Source organism: Mesoplodon bidens, assembly GCF_964165515.1.
Source record: "Mesoplodon bidens genome assembly, chromosome: 18".
NCBI classification, from domain to species: Eukaryota; Metazoa; Chordata; class Mammalia; order Artiodactyla; family Ziphiidae; genus Mesoplodon; species Mesoplodon bidens.
The window spans coordinates 5017427-5033081 of record NC_138175.1 but is presented as its reverse complement, the minus strand read 5'-3'; the positions used below and the strand labels follow the sequence as shown (position 1 = coordinate 5033081).

At 47.9% G+C, this 15655-nt stretch overlaps 1 protein-coding gene across 1 annotated transcript in view; it reads right to left on the bottom strand.

The window, feature by feature from the left end:
- Window positions 1-404: 404 nt before the first annotated feature.
- Window positions 405-15655, bottom strand: part of COTL1 (coactosin like F-actin binding protein 1) — a 44964-nt gene continuing 29713 nt past the window's right edge. The window contains exon 4 of the mRNA XM_081216447.1: window positions 405-1661. Coding sequence (XP_081072573.1) covers window positions 1551-1661 — 111 coding nt within the window. The 3' untranslated portion in view covers window positions 405-1550. The remainder of the gene's footprint in view (window positions 1662-15655) is intronic.

The following is a 15655-nucleotide window of genomic DNA, read 5'->3' as shown; positions in this document are numbered from 1 at the left end:
AGCTCTGCCACCTTCCAGCTGGGTGGCCTCAGGTGAATCACTGAGACTCTCTGAGCCTCAGTTTCCATAAAATGGGGATGCCAACAGCACCTACTTCTATCTTTTTTTCTTTCTTTCTTTCTTTTTTTTCTTTTGCCACACTGTGAGGCTTGTGGGATCTTAGTTCCCTGACCAGCGATCGAACCTTGCCCCCTGCATTGGGAGCTCGGAGTCTTAACCACTGGACCGCCAGGGAACTCCCAAACAGCACCTATTTCTGACAGTTATTGCTAAAGATTAAACAAGCTACAGAATAAGATACGCCAGTCCCTAATAGCTCCGTGAATGCCGATTCAATCTGAATACGACAACCGCCTTTGTTTTTCCAGTAAAGCGAGAAGCTTTATAAGACCAATCAGACAGCCTTGTTTTTTGAAAAACAAAAAACCCATTTATTTCTGTAAACCGTTTTGAGTGCGGATGCTCTTCATGACCCCAACACAGCACAGACTTCCCCCAACGAAATGAGCAAGGAAAAGAGAAAAAGAATGCTACCAAACGTGCTCACGAAGAAGCAAGCCAATCTCATCTTTCTCTGAAAAAAAGAAAACCCTTTTGCCGGTGTGGTGCCACCAAGGATTAAAACCACAGACTTTCTGGTCCCCAGAGGGCGGGGCTCCTGCTGTACACGCTCTGTCCCCTGCTGTCCTTGCCGCCGGGCAGAGGACCGACTGGACCTCAATTCCCATCCCGCACCCCGGGCCTCTCCCCCTAATGCCCTCATCACTCGGGGAGCCCAGGAAGTGAACCCTGAAAGACTCCTCCTGTTGAATCTGGACTTAGACCTTTGTCCCCACTCCACGCCATCGTGAGATTTTGATCAAGAGGGTGGGAACGGGGCCACTTCAGACCGGTGGCAAAGCCAGGCAACGTTTAAGGCAAAATTTCTCTCTTCTCTTTCGGTCTGAGTCAGCCCTGCACATGTCACCACGGAGCACCATCTCTGATGGAGCCTGGAGCTTAGGCAACTTGGGATGGCGGGGTGGGGACTCTGGAGTGACTCTCCGGGGTGTGTGAGCCTGGCCAGCAGGACATGTGTGTGCTTGCGGAGGCCACCGTCGAGGGCACAGCTGCCTCCTCAGCGGGAAGCAGGCAGGTGCCGAGGAAAACCAGGAGAGCAGCCATGGCCCGGGCACCACAAGCAACACGAGGTTGGTGGGTGAGGCCGGGCAGGCTGCTTGTGCGTCAGTGAAATACCAGGACAGGATCACCATGGGAGGCACCTCCGATCTGATGATGTGCGTGCCCTCGGCATCAACATGATTTTTCTTTAGAACAAGAAAGAGGGGGGAAAGAAAGAAAAAAAGAGAAAAGAAAGATGTTCCATGAGCTTTGTGGGCTAGGACATGGCAGGTGCACAAGGGAAGCGGGGAGGGGAGCTGGGTTTCGGACGGGGTGCTGGGCGCCGCCTCTCATGGCGTCTCCTCTCCCTGGCGGGCTGGTAGCTGAGGCCGTGGGCCCCTCGCCCGGGGAGCAGGCAGATGACTTTGGCAAGGGGCGGGGCGCGGGGGCTACTCCGTCTGGGCGTCGTAGTTGGCTCCGCCCGCCTTCTTGAGCTCGCTCCTGATGAAATCGTCCTCCAGCTCCCTCCGGTCGCTGATCACAAACTCTTTGGCGAAATTCTACCAGAACAAGATAGAACACAGAGTTCCCGTTAAAACACAGAGTTCCCGTTAAAGAAGAGGGGACGGGATCTGAGCAGGGCTCAGGCAATACACCAGGAAGTCTTGGCACCTAAAACGCTAAGAAATGATCAAAATGAAAATCTGGTGGCAGAATGGTTTGGCAGGGGAAAAAAAAAACAAACCCCCCAAAAAACGTGACCAGAGATCAGGAAATGGGTAAAATCGAGATACTGTGCAGTTAGTTCCAAGACCACGGGGATGGGCCAAGGTCAGGTCTGGGTTCGGATCCTGGCTCTGTCGTTCTCCGGCTGTGTGGCCTTGGGCAAGTTCTTTCAACTCTCTGTGCCTCAGTTTCCTCATCTGTGAAAACCCATCTTCTCAGGAGAATAATAGAAGAGGAGATTGGAAAGGTAGGCAGGTCGGCTGGTAAATGTTTAATACCAGGCTCTCTCAAAAGAGGGGTGGGGGGTGATTTGTAGCTTTTACCCGTTTCCATGGTGTAAATATTCACATGATATCTGATTATAAGCTATCAACAGGGAACCAGTACGTGGAGCTGGGAAGAGATACATGACTGGCTGTCACCAGCAGGTACAAGGTAGCTTCAAGTGCCCCTGTCATAGTGATTGATGCACGGCCTCTGGTCCCAGGCCTGAGTGATCAGCCCAGACACTGAATGCACTAAAGGATGTACTGGGCTCTCCAGCCATACTCAGTTACTTGAAGGCAGGGAGTTTGTTTCCATACATTCAAGAAAAACCATTCCGTGTGATGGGGCTACAGTGATGAGCAAATGGAGGCAGTCACTGTGCCCTCTTAGGGTACACATTTCAACCATAAAACCCCACAGGCCTGGCACACGTGAGGCTCTTATAAATGCCTGTGGCATGAATGAGTGACACAGGTGATCTGGCTTCTCAGATAACCCTGAACCATGAAGAATCAAGAGTTATTTTAATACATGCATCATAAGACTTCCATAAACAAGGAAAATTTCAGGATGGTGACAGGTAAGAATACAGAGAAATTTACCAAAATCTGAATAACAAGTCTGAAGGTCAGAACATCATCCACATTAAAAAAAGAGTCCACAAGGAAATAATGTAAAGAATGACCACTATTTACACAGCACCTATGGGTACCGGACACTGCCACACATTAGCAAACTTAATTCTTAAAACCTTTAGTACGGTATTCCTAGATATGTACCCAAGAGAAATGAAAGCATATGTCCACACAAACACTTGTAAACACAAACATTCATGGCAACATTATTCATAACAACCAAAAAGTAGAAGCAACCCAAATGCCCATCAAGACATGAACGGGTAAACAAAACATGGTCTATCCATACAATGGAATATTATTCAGTCATAAAAAGGAATGAGGTATTGACACAGGTTACAACAGGGATGAACCTCAAAATCATTATGCTCAGTGAGAGAAGCCAGACATGAAAGACCACATATTGTATGATTCCATTTATATGAAATGTCCAGAAAAGGCAAATCCAGAGAGACAGAAAGTAGATTCATGGTTTCTAGGAGGTAGAGATTGCGACAGAAAATAATGGAAATGTGCTGAAATTGGATTGTGGTGATAGTTGCACAACTCTGTAAATTTACTTTAAAAAATCATTGAATTGTAGACATAGAATGAGTTAATTTTGTGGTATGTAAATTATACCTCAATAAAGCTGTTTTTAAAAAAATCCTGTAAAATGATCAATATTATTTCCATTGTGAAGATGAGAAAACAAAGGCTGGAGATTATGACACCTGCCCAAAGTCACACAGCTAGTAGGTACAGCTGACTCTAAAGCTGGACTTCTTAAAAGTGTCACCATCCCCTTTAGGAGTGATGCAAATATTTTGGAATTAGATAGAGGTGGTGTCTGCACCACATTTGTGAGGTACTAAATGCCACTGAGTTGTATATTTTTAAATGTTGGTTAATTTTTTTTTTTTTTTTTTTTTTTTTCTTTTTGCGGTATGCGGGCCTCTCACTGCTGTGGCCTCTCCCGCTGCGGAGCACAGGCTCCGGATGCGCAGGCCCAGCGGCCATGGCTCACGGGCCCAGCCGCTCCGCGGCATGTGGGATCCTCCCAGACCGGGGCACGAACCCGTATCCCCTGCATCGGCAGGCGGACTCTCAACCACTGCGCCACCAGGGAGGCCCTTGGTTAATTTTATGTTATGTGAATTTCACCTCAATTTTTAAAAAAACAAGAGAAAGGAAAAAAAGGAGAATGGGGGCTTCCCTGGTGGCGCAGTGGTTGAGAGTCCACCTGCCGATGCAGGGGACACGGGTTCGTGCCCCAGTCCGGGAGGATCCCACATGCCGCGGAGCGGCTGGGCCCGTGAGCCATGGCTGCTGAGCCTGCGCATCCGGAGCCTGTGCTCCGCAACGGGAGAGGCCACAACAGTGAGAGGCCCACATACCGCAAAAAAAAAAAAAAAAAAAAAAAAAAAAAAAAAAAGGAGAATGACTAAACCAGGAGCACTCTCAAGGTCAAGTTTTACAATATTAAGGCTAAACGTTTGCCATGCCAAACCACCAAGAATACTAACAGGAAGGAGGAAATGGGAGGTTAATATTTATCAGGTAACTAATATGTACCAGGTGCAGGTTCACACATTTTCTCACTTAATCCTACCTCAGTATATTAGCTTTTTTTTTAAAAGATAAGATCTGCAGGCGGGGCTTGGAGAGATTGTGTAACTAGCCCAGATGACCAAACATCCTTCCAACCCTTTCTACTCCCAGCCTGCCATGCTGTGCTGCTAAGCGTCTGTATAAGTCATCAGCACACCATTGAACACAAGCAGAATGGCAGAGCCAGAAAGGGGAACCCAGAAGTAATGCGTGTCTCAACCTGAGCCCCAGCGGCAGGGGGAGGGGCGAAGAGCAGATCAGAAGGAGGAAGCCCACAGCTCAAGACGCCTATAGAAGGAAGTCCAAAGTTCCTCTACCCTGTGGTAGCTATATATGGCAATCTAGAGAAACAAGAACACTCACGCTTGTGTCTATTAGCCATCAGACAATTCAGATTAAAAGAAGTTTGATAAGATCTCAGAAGTCCACAATGAAAGTGCACATAAAGCACAATTCACCTTCAACCCACAGGGATATGAGAAATCGAATCATAGCCAGAAGGAGCAAGCCAGGATAGCAGAACCCAGTGAAACATAACAATAAATGTAAATGAACAAAATTACCTTAAAAAAATAGCTATGTCTCAAACTGCACAAAAAGCAGCCCCAAACCCTATATACCTGAGAATCTGAGACGTTTAAAACCAAAAGATTTGCCAAAAAATGATTCTTTCAAACAAAAGTACAGAGAAAAGCAACCTCACCCATCCCCACTATAGGAACCAGCCCCTGCCCTCCAGAGGGCAGGCAGGAGGTGGCCAGCCACGTGGATGTGGTCCTAGCAGGCAGGCCTGGTGGGCCTCATCCACCACAGGATGCTGGGTGAGCCGATGCTCCCCCTCAGGGTGTGGACTCTGCAGAAAGTCCCGCAAAGGTCTGAGTCAGCCTCAACCCAACTCAAAATGAGTGTACACTCCTCCACCTCTGTTCCTGCCAGGGTTCTCACATAGCAGGCCTTCGACATGGCAGGGAGACACCACCAATTCCGTGAAGTGGGTTTAAGTGTGAGTTTTCCAAGAGGCAGAAACAGAGCGAAAACAGCTCTGTGCACAGCCAGACTTTGATGTGGGAACAACGCCTGAGACCTGAGGGGCCTGCAAGGACTTGCCCGCGCTGAAAACCACAAAGAACACATCTGCACAAAGCAGGGCCACCTCCCCGCCATGCTCACACCTCTGCTCTCAGCCACTGTCCCTGGCATCCTCCAGGCAACACCTCCTGAGGCAGAGGCAGGCCACACGAGGACTGCAAGATGAGGGGGGGGGGGCAAGTCCTTTCTCCAGGAAGGAGACCGGCAGGGCCCAGAGCAATGCTAATACGTAGGGAATTTTAAATTTTCTAGTAGCCACATTGAAAAAGAAACAGGTGACATTCATTGTAATAGTATTTGATCTAACTCTATATCCAAAATATTGCCATTGTAACAGGTAATCAATATATAAAACCATCAGTGAAATATCTACATTTTGTGCTCCATACTAAATCTTGGAAAGCCAGTGTATATTTTACTTATAGGCACGGCACATAGCAGTATGACAAGCCAGACTTTCTGTGCTCTGCAGCCACACGTGGCTGGTGGCAGCCCAGGTCTAGATAGAACAGGAAGGAACCTGAGAGAATAACGTGCTCAGTCAAGGAGAATCATTAACCATAAAATATTACAGCCGATCTGAGTGGGGGAGTGGGAGCCTTTGGGGGCGGAGCAGGGAGAGTGGGAAATGTTCCATCTTGATCTGGGCAGTAGTTTCATGGGTACGTACAAAAATTCAAACTTTTAAAATTCAAAAATTTGTCAAGCTGTACATCTAAGATTCATGCACTTTCCTCTATGTACATTATACCTTGGTTAACAAAAACAGGTGGTGGGGAGGCAGGGGACATTGAGCTGAAAGAGTCTTTGAAACCCTGACATTCACCCCCTTATTTGATAGAGAAGAAGTAGGAGACCCAGAGAGGGGAAACAATCTATCCCAGGGCGCATAGCAGCCTCACCTCGGGGCCCTGGGGGCAGGTCCTCACTCCTCCGCATCCTCCCCGGTAGGCTGCTCCAGCCTGCCTGTCCCTCCCACGTAAGCATCCATCATACCCTCAAGGCTACCAAAGCCACATGCCAGAGACTTCAAAGCAAAATATGCCAGTCTGGGGGCACGGTCACCTGTGGTTCTAGAAAGATCTTCATGTCTGGGAACTCGGTGTCCCTGGCTGAGAGCCTCCAGACAGGGTCTCTCCCTTTTCTGCCAGTGCAGGACTTTTCAAAGGAAGAGGCCTCATCCAGCTAAAAAGGACTCCAAGATGGTTTGGAAACACACCAATCAAGTTCAGGACACATTGTGTCCCTGTGACTTTTCTCAAGTGCATTTAAGTTCATGCTTCAAAGACATAAGATGGACACTGGTCTGCTTCCAAGGAGGGCAATTCTAGGGAAGGACTGGGGTAAGGAATTGGGGCTCTGTACATAGTCAAGAATCTATTTGCAAGGCTGGCTTAAAAACTGTATAAGTGGGCTTTCCTGGTGGTGCAGTGGTTGAGAGTCCGCCTGCCGATGCAGGGGACACGGGTTCATGCCCCGGTCCGGGAAGATCCCACATGCCGCGGAGCGGCTGGGCCCGTGAGTCATGGCCGCTGAGCCTGCATGTCCGGAGCCTGTTGCTCCACAACGGGAGAGCCCACAACAGTGAGAGGCCCGCGTACCGCAAAAGAAAAAAAAAAAAAGTGTATAAGTATTTTCCTATCCTTGGTTTTAAATCACTTCATTTTTAAATGGCTCCCATTGGCCTGGGTTTAAACCCCAGCTTCAGTCCTAAAACATGCTAGGAGTAGTTTGTGCCAAATACGAATAGGGACAGCTGTGCATATGCATCTCCAGCAGCCTGACCCTCCCCAGGAACTTACCCGCCCTGAGCCTCAGTCTCCTCATCTGCAAGCAGGGACAATAAGAGGACCTACTACATCCTAGGGCTGGTTGTGAGGATCTGATGAGTGTGCACTGGAAGTGCTCAAGAATGACTAGGTAATATTTTAAATGACCCTGAGTTACTTTTGTTCACAAGATTGTTAGGGGAGTCTGAGCTATAAAGAAGTTTTCTGAAACACTCATAGCACAGGGAGTGGCTAGTTCCTCTTCTCTCACCCACACTGATTTCTCCATCCCCACTGTTTACTTTTTAACGAAGGGAAGTCTGGAGAATTCCTCGGAATAAGCAAGGTAGTGACATTGGCTCTCCCTGCCGTCGCAGAAAGAAGACGGCAAATCCAGCTGCTCGTCCAAAAGCTGTGTGTGGGATTAGCCATAGGAGGACAGAGAAGAAGCCTGTTGGGGTAGAAGTGTGTCTGGTCTTCCACCTAGAACATTAGGACCATGGTGGGTTGCTACCCTATGCAGAGAATATGGGTGCTGGGAAGGTCTGGGAAGAAAAAATGAGTGGGAGTCTTTGACAGTTAAGTTTGTGATGCCATCAATGCACATTTCTACAAGGCAGGGCCGGGGAGGAAAGGTGACCTTCGTTGTATCCAAAGACAATGAGAGCTAATGCAATTTGTTCTTCCAATAAACACATGTTTACTGAACACCTATTATACGCCAGACACTCTCCTAGGCCATGGGAAGTCAAAATCTGGTACTTAAGGTCCCTCTGAGAGTCTAAGAGCAGAGAAAGAGAACCAGGGGGCTCTAAAATGCCCCGAAGGAAGCCATCAATGGCTCTGGGCCCTGGTTTCCACCTCTGTGAAAGAAGAGGGCTTTCTTCTTTCACAGGTTCTAGAAGGCAGGTTTGGCCAGCCCTTTCCCCAACAGCTATCTGTGGATTTGCACCTGAGCCTCCAGAGCATGTGGGACAAAGTTCCACCTTGGACACAAGAATCCAAGGAGCAATGGGGAAAACTGGCACAGAACTGTCAACTTTCGGATTAGAGCATGGCTTTCGAAAAGGAGGCCTTGTGCTAGTAAACTCTTGCAAAAAAACGGGGGATGGAACCTCCCTTCCCACATGTGTGAAATGGGACAGGGGGTGGATGAGACACATGCTGGCCACAATATTGTATCTTTTCCCCCAAGTAGGCGAAGATTAATTATAAACCAAAGACCTTGGTGTGCTGAAGAAAAGCAGTTGGTCCCCAGCAGCCTGCATCGTGCTAGGAGAAAAGGCACCCTCCAAGGAACACAGGCCTGATGAAAAGGCACAGTATCAAACGTGCCAACCCCTCCTGGGTCCCCTACACTTTCCCTCCTACAACTATTCTACAGCGCCTCAGAGACCAAGGTTTTAAAAATCCTTCCAGCAAGGTGTAATTTACTTAAAAAGAACAGGTTCTTATAACTGGCATGAGTCACCACAGACAAGGGAAAAACAAATAGATCAAAATGGTATGGTCCAGTGTTTGACAGATTCGGGAACACAGGCACCTGCGTCACCACCACAGGGCAGAAGTGACACCACCCTATTTCACTAAGGAGAGGACAAAGGACAAGAGAGAGAAATGTGGTGGCATTTCGAGTGGACACAAGGTAATTGCCCAACACAGATGGATGGGGGAAAGCATGATGTCTTATAGCATGCTGGGGTAGTTCTGGGTCCAAACCAAATAGGAGCAGCCATCCATACGCCTTGAATCCTGACCCCTGCAGGGCCACCCACCTCTTTAGCATGTGAGTGACTGCCTGGATTCTGACACCCCCTGCTTTCCTGACCATGGACATTTACAGAAGCCCTGACTCCATTCTGCCTGATTTCTGACTATGGCTCCATCTAGATCAGGGATGGTAGGATGTGGGAAACAAACTCTGTTCTCTTCTCCAGTATCCATGGCAGACATCACAAATCAATCATGGCACTTTCCCCACCGAGTCCAGACTTAAACTCAAAATCCTAAACCCAGACCTCCAAATAGCCCCTGCTATCAATCACTTGACAAACAATATTAAATCCATGTTTAGGACTTCAATTTCTGCCTGGTTGAAATTGTGCTTACCATTTCTTGTTCCTCAGTGACACCCACTTTGGGGACTTTTTCCCAAAGGAATAATTCAACAGCATTTTTAAAAAATTACAACACACATACTCACAGATGTTCATTGTCAGTAAATACCAGACTGCTTCCACTTTTCAACAGAAGTTGGGTAAATAAGTAAGTAGTATTTACATTGAACACTTCATACATAGCAGACACTTATGATATACAGTATTTTACTTAATTTTTACAATTCCATGAGTTTAGATATTATCATCCCCAATTTTCAGAGGATGCTGAAACTCAAGGAAGTAAAGTAGCCGGCAAAAGGTTGCACACATGGTGAGTGGTGGGGCTGGGACCGAAACCCGTGTTTAACTCCACGCCAAGGTCTTTACCAGGAGAGTGAACACACACACACACACACACACACACGTACATGTAATTGCACATTCACTAACAGAATAGTATTCAGCCATTAAAATTATGAAAACTGAAAACATTTATGAAATGTTACATGAAAGGACACACTGTACCTCTGCTATGATTAAGCACGTTTGTAATAACATGTACCACATGGTCAGGGCTCCAGGGGAATTAGCAGAAATCGCTGTGTGGCTGATCATCATTTAGGTCCTTAATTTTGTCCAAACCATTTTTCAAAACCACACCACCCTGGGATAAACCACCAAGGGGGAGAAAACAGAGAGCCTGGAGCTTGTTCTGGGAAGGTCTTTCAAAAGGCAGGATGTCCAGGGACAAACTATGACAAGGACAAAGGTGGGGTTGGTCCATTCAGGGGAAGAGAACGAGGGAGGGAAAATCTGAAGACAAACGTAGCGAGTGTAGGCAGCCTACAGCCCCAAAAGCACCGTGGGGTGTGCATGCCACACACGGAGACCTGTCTGGACTCAGCGTTTGGGCTCCTTCAGTAAAGACCTGCACACACTCTAATCTGGCATCCCCAGAGCATGGAAACTGTCTGCTGTTGACAGTGTTGGGAATCACTGTGTGGACATCAGGAGGCCAGCTGGCGGGGGGCAACCAGGCAGGCACCACGCCAAGGCCAGCTGGCTGAGGGCTGGGACCCATCTGGGGTTTAGTGATGGGCACCCGGCCACAGCCCACCGGCAGAGCAGGCTTGTGAAAGCGGCTTCCATTTACATGCTGGGCTCAGGGCCTGGGCGTCTTCCTCTCCCAAGGGCTTTTAACCTCCTGGTAGCAGAAGCATAGAACCAGGTTCCCCACTGCCCTTCCCACAACTAAAGCGGGTCTCTGAGCCCCACCAGCTGGCTTCTGTCTTGACACTCACCTTGGCTTGAGGACTCACCCCTCCTAGCCTCAGTTTCCTCATCTGTATATTGGGTGTATAATGGCACCTGCCCCTCCACACATGATCCCTGGCTCCACCATTCACAGGCCTCTTGGGAGCTTTGTATTTGTGTTAAATAAAGGACACAAGCACGGGAAAGCCCCCTTGCCTGAGCCCAGGCCCAGGTGAAACGCATCAGCGCAAAAGGCCCTTTCTGGTTCTGAGAAGAATAAAGGGCCTTTCCACAAACCACAGGCTTGGAGAAGCATAAAACTCCCTGTAAAAACAAACAGCTGAAACCCTTTAAAGATGGATGAAGCGCCAAAGCTGGTCCCCCGAGGGCCAGGCAGCAACTAATGCTTTGCAAGGGGGAGCACCAGCCCCATAAATCTCATGACACAGAAGTGTGTGGGTTCTCCCGGCTGACCCAACCAGCTCTCACCTCTGCTTTTCACTGACACAAAGCAGAGCCCTTGGAAATTCCAATCCACCCCCAAATCCCTCCCTGAGTGTAAATGGCTTCCACAATTTAATTCAGCCCAAAGAGCAGTTACTGAACATTTACTAGCTTCTGTCCTAGGAATACACCAAGAATAAGACACAGACTACAGCCTAAGTGAACAGATCTGTTTCTTCACTTTTTAGCACCTGTTTAGTACTTTTCTAGGTTTGAGAAATACAAATAAAGCGGCCATGGTCCCTGCCCTTGAGATTACTTTCTAGGGTCACTTAATTATAATTCATGGAATTTGGGTCACAGTATCATACAAACAGATAAAGGAGCAATTAATTCTGATTGAGGCTGATAGAATGGGATAAAGAATAAGGGTTTTGAAGGATGAATAGGAGTTCATTGGTCACTAAAAGGAGAAACCTTTTCACATCCTTTACTTTCCTTTAATCCTTCCAACAGCTCTATGAAATTTTACAGTCTCTTTTTCATAAGAGAGGACAGAGTCTAGAGATAAAGTTACTTGCCCGAGGTCCTAGGATGAAAAGTTGCTAGAGCTGGAATATCAACTTGGGTCTCACTCCCCTTAAGCCCATGATCTCTACCATTTGACACAGCAGCATTTTTTAAAAAAAAGAAACACTGTGCAATGATGTTCAGTTTCCAGTTTAAAAAAAAAAAAAAAAGGTTCTACCATCAAGGAGCTTGAGAACCAGATCAGTAAATTTAAAAAATAAATGTAAGAGGTTTGTTTCCTGCAGAACTTCGCAGAGCCTTCTCAGAGTGCTAGAGGACTTTGGGAAACATGCAGTGGGGTGAAGTGACAATCAGGGCCCCAGGGGCCAGTCTACAAGCACAGGGGACATTGAGCAACTTCCCCAACTTACCCGGGTCCCAGGCTCCTCATCTATAAAGTGGGGATAATGACAGAACTGTCCTTGTTGTGAAGAAGGAATCATTTTTTTTTTTTTTTTTTTTTTTTTTTTTTTTTTTTGCGGTAGGCGGGCCTCTCACTGTTGTGGCCTCTCCCCTTGCAGAGCACAGGCTCCGGATGCGCAGGCTCAGCAGCCATGGCTCACGGGCCTAGCCGCTCTGCGGCATGTGGGATCTTCCCAGACCGGGGCACGAACCTGTGTCCCCTGCATCGGCAGGCGGACTCTCAACCACTGCGCCACCAGGGAAGCCCAAGAAGGAATCATTTTAATGTTTGGAAAGTCCTTGAAAGTGCCAGGCATGTGGTAGCGGCACAATAAAACTCTTGTTATTAATATTACTACCACATTGGTACACAAATACGACCCTCCTGGAGGAGAGTTAGGACATCTGGTCCCGGCCCTGGGGGTGGAGGGGGTCCAGAATGTAAGCCATCCCTGCTCCTGGGGTTCAGAGGCCATCAGGATACACTACACTGATGATTCCATGCAGTCACTGACATGCCCGTCCTTCCCGCCTCTACTTCTCCTTGGAGGAAACACTCCCTGCCGTTCTTTTCCCAGTGCTGAAAGCTGAGATCTGCCTCTGGTTACTTGGCTCCGTGAGCATTCATATGACGTTAAAAAATACAAAATAGATAAAAGGACCGCGTGAACAAAGTGATTCCGCAAGGCCAGCACAATGCTTCATCAACTGAGTCTGCTCTAAAGCAAGACAGCCTGGCCCAGCGCAGGCAGGTCTCTAACAGTGTGTGTGTGGGGGTGACTGCATTGCCCCTGTCATCCCACAGAGGCGCCGGAACAATGGGACGGGTGTTGTGTTGCCGGCACCAGCCAGGCATTTCTGTGAAGCAGATGACGGCTGTGACGATGCAGCCGCACACCCTGTCCACTCAGCACATTCCCAGGGCTTGAGTCCGGCTGTCACCATGGCCCAGCCCAGCAGCCGTCACTGCCCGTGACCTGGTCTTGTCTTGCTTTCCACCAGTCGCAGATGCAGCTCAGCAGCTCAGCCCGGCTCTGAACACAGACTAAAGAGACCCAGAATCAAACCTCCTGATTTTTAACTCCTCCGGGCTCCAGCCCCAGGCCTGCTGCTTGTTAGTCATGGGTTCGGGGCAAATCCTATCACTGCTCTGGGTTAGGGTTAGGGTTAGGGTTAAGGTTAGGGCTCCCCTTGCTGATGCACCTATGCGCAGGCCCCAGGCTGGAACATGAAGGACTGGATTGTTTGAAGTCAGCACCAGCAGGGGTGGGTGAGGCTCAGGACCTTCCTGTGTTGCTGATGGATGTGACTTTGATCCAAGCCATCTGCAAGACAATCAGGCAGGATGGGTCAACAATAAGATTCATGCCTTGTGTCCCGGGGCTCAGCACGAGGACCTATCCGCTCCCACGGAAACGCTCCACAACCTAGAAAGCTGTGCATCGTGGTGCTGTCTAAACAGGACAGCTGGGAGTCATAAGAGCCGCACTTCCGGGCCTCTACCAGAGATAACTCTAAGCGCTTTCCGTATGGTTGCTCATGTAATCCTCACAACAACCGCAAGAGGCAGACACTATACCAGCCCAGTTTTAGCCATCAGGGGAGTGAAGCCCAGAGGAGAACAACTTGCTCAAGGCCATAGAGCAAATGGCGGGGCTGAAATCTGAACTCACCCCATCTGGCTCAAACGGCTATACCCCAGACGACTGCACTACAAACTGTCTCTTTGTCTGACAAAGTGAAGTATGGTTCATTTAAATGTAATATGCGGTCATAAAAAAACTACCCCATAAAAAAAGAAACAATTTCAGAATAAATCAAAACAGAATATGACACAGCAGGTCAAGTCATCCAACTCATCTTTAAATGGGGAAACTGAGGCCCAGGAAGGGAGAGAGACTTGCCCACAGGCAGGCAGGGGGCGTAAAGACCCATTCCTCTTGATTTCAGTGTCTCTACATTAATTTACATTGTCTACATCTCATACAAAGCATAAGGATGTGGGTATATTATTTTTATTATTACAAAAACCAAGGGTTATGAGTAATCTTAAACTAAACCTCAATCCATTTATTCTTCACTTGGAAACTGTGGTAAAAGGCAGCTAGGGATGTGAGCCTGTCCCCAAGACACGGAATCCAGAATGGTCCATCTGGAGACCCCTTAGAGAACACCTGTTCTGAGTCCCCATTGAGCAGAAAGGACAACTGACACACCAGGATCAGCATGATTTTAGTGACTGTCAGAAAATACCATTATGCCAGTAAAATCGACCCCTTTGTAACATTAATGGCTGTATTTGCAACTGTAGTATAAATGTGAGGTCTTGTAATAGCTTCGGGTGATAAACCTTTTTAAATACAGAGGTGGAAAATACGAAAGGTAATGGTCAAAATATCACATTGCACCTGCAGTTCAAGATAGAGTCCCTGCCCCCCACCCCACCACCAGAGGGGACGTCTGTGCTTTTCGTCTACCAGCATCCCTTTCTTTTAACAATCGGAGCTGCCAATCATGAGACCCCAACTGGCTGGTCCACAGGATATGCCAACTGGATCATTTTAAGGGAATGATTGACACTGAGGGAGGGGGGCTCTCTCTTCCCCTGGGATCAAGACAGAGAAGAACCACCAGGCCTGGACCATTTCTCCTGCTGCACAGAGGCCACCTGAGGCCAAATCCAGAGGCAAGAGAAAAGAGAAATGAAAGGAAGATACTGCTTCAGCCCTGGATCCATCCACACCTAAAGCTGGCAACCCCTGCACTTCCCAGTTCAGAGAGCCAAGCAATTACCCTTTTTGCTGCAATGTATTTGAGTTTGCAAACAAATGAATTATAACCAATACTCCCAATTGAAGTTACCAAAGAATCATATTTCCCCAAATCACCCTCTTAACCCACTGAGCCAAATTGAGAAGAGTTCTAGATATATAAAGAACTCTGCAGACTGCTAATAGGTTCAGGGTTTCCTTTGGGGGGGTGATAAAAAAAAGTTCTGGAACTTTCCGACGATGGTGATTATCGCCCAACACTGCAAATGGACTTCACGCCACTGAACCGTACACCAAAAGGGCTAACATTTCATGTTACTGCATTTTACCACAATCTTAAAAAATGAAAGAAAACAGGAGCATTGCAAGATTCAAAAGACTGCCCCCACTGGACGCATCCCAGCAAACATCTTCTCCCTGTGTGCCCTGCTCTCCTGGCTGCCCAACAAGAGGGCTAAGTGTGGAGGGCGGAGTCCAGTGGGAGACCTTCGGACTTGGACATGCATTCTTTTGCATCTTCCATTCTGTTGCCATAAAGGAGACCCTTGAAAGCTGGTTACCCATTAAAACCCCCAACTGTCCTGAAGAAAAATAGCCCGTGGGGTTGAGTAGGTGGCCATCCGAAGCAAGGGTGCCGGTGCTGGAGAGGGTATACCAACCACAGTGTTCACTGGTAATGCTGATTAGGATAGGAAGTAAATGATAAGTACTGAACACTTACTATGTCCCAGGCACAGTGCTAACCCGTTAGGAGGGAATCTGACAGCCTATTCGTTTTTAAAGTGATCCTCACCTCTGTGATGATATGGAACCCCCACCTCCTAAAAGCATATTCTAAAGAAACGATCCAGTGGATGACAGAAAGGAGCTGCATGTATTAAAATGCTGGTTAGGACATTATTTCTAACAATAAAAACTGGAAGCAACTCAAGAGGTCA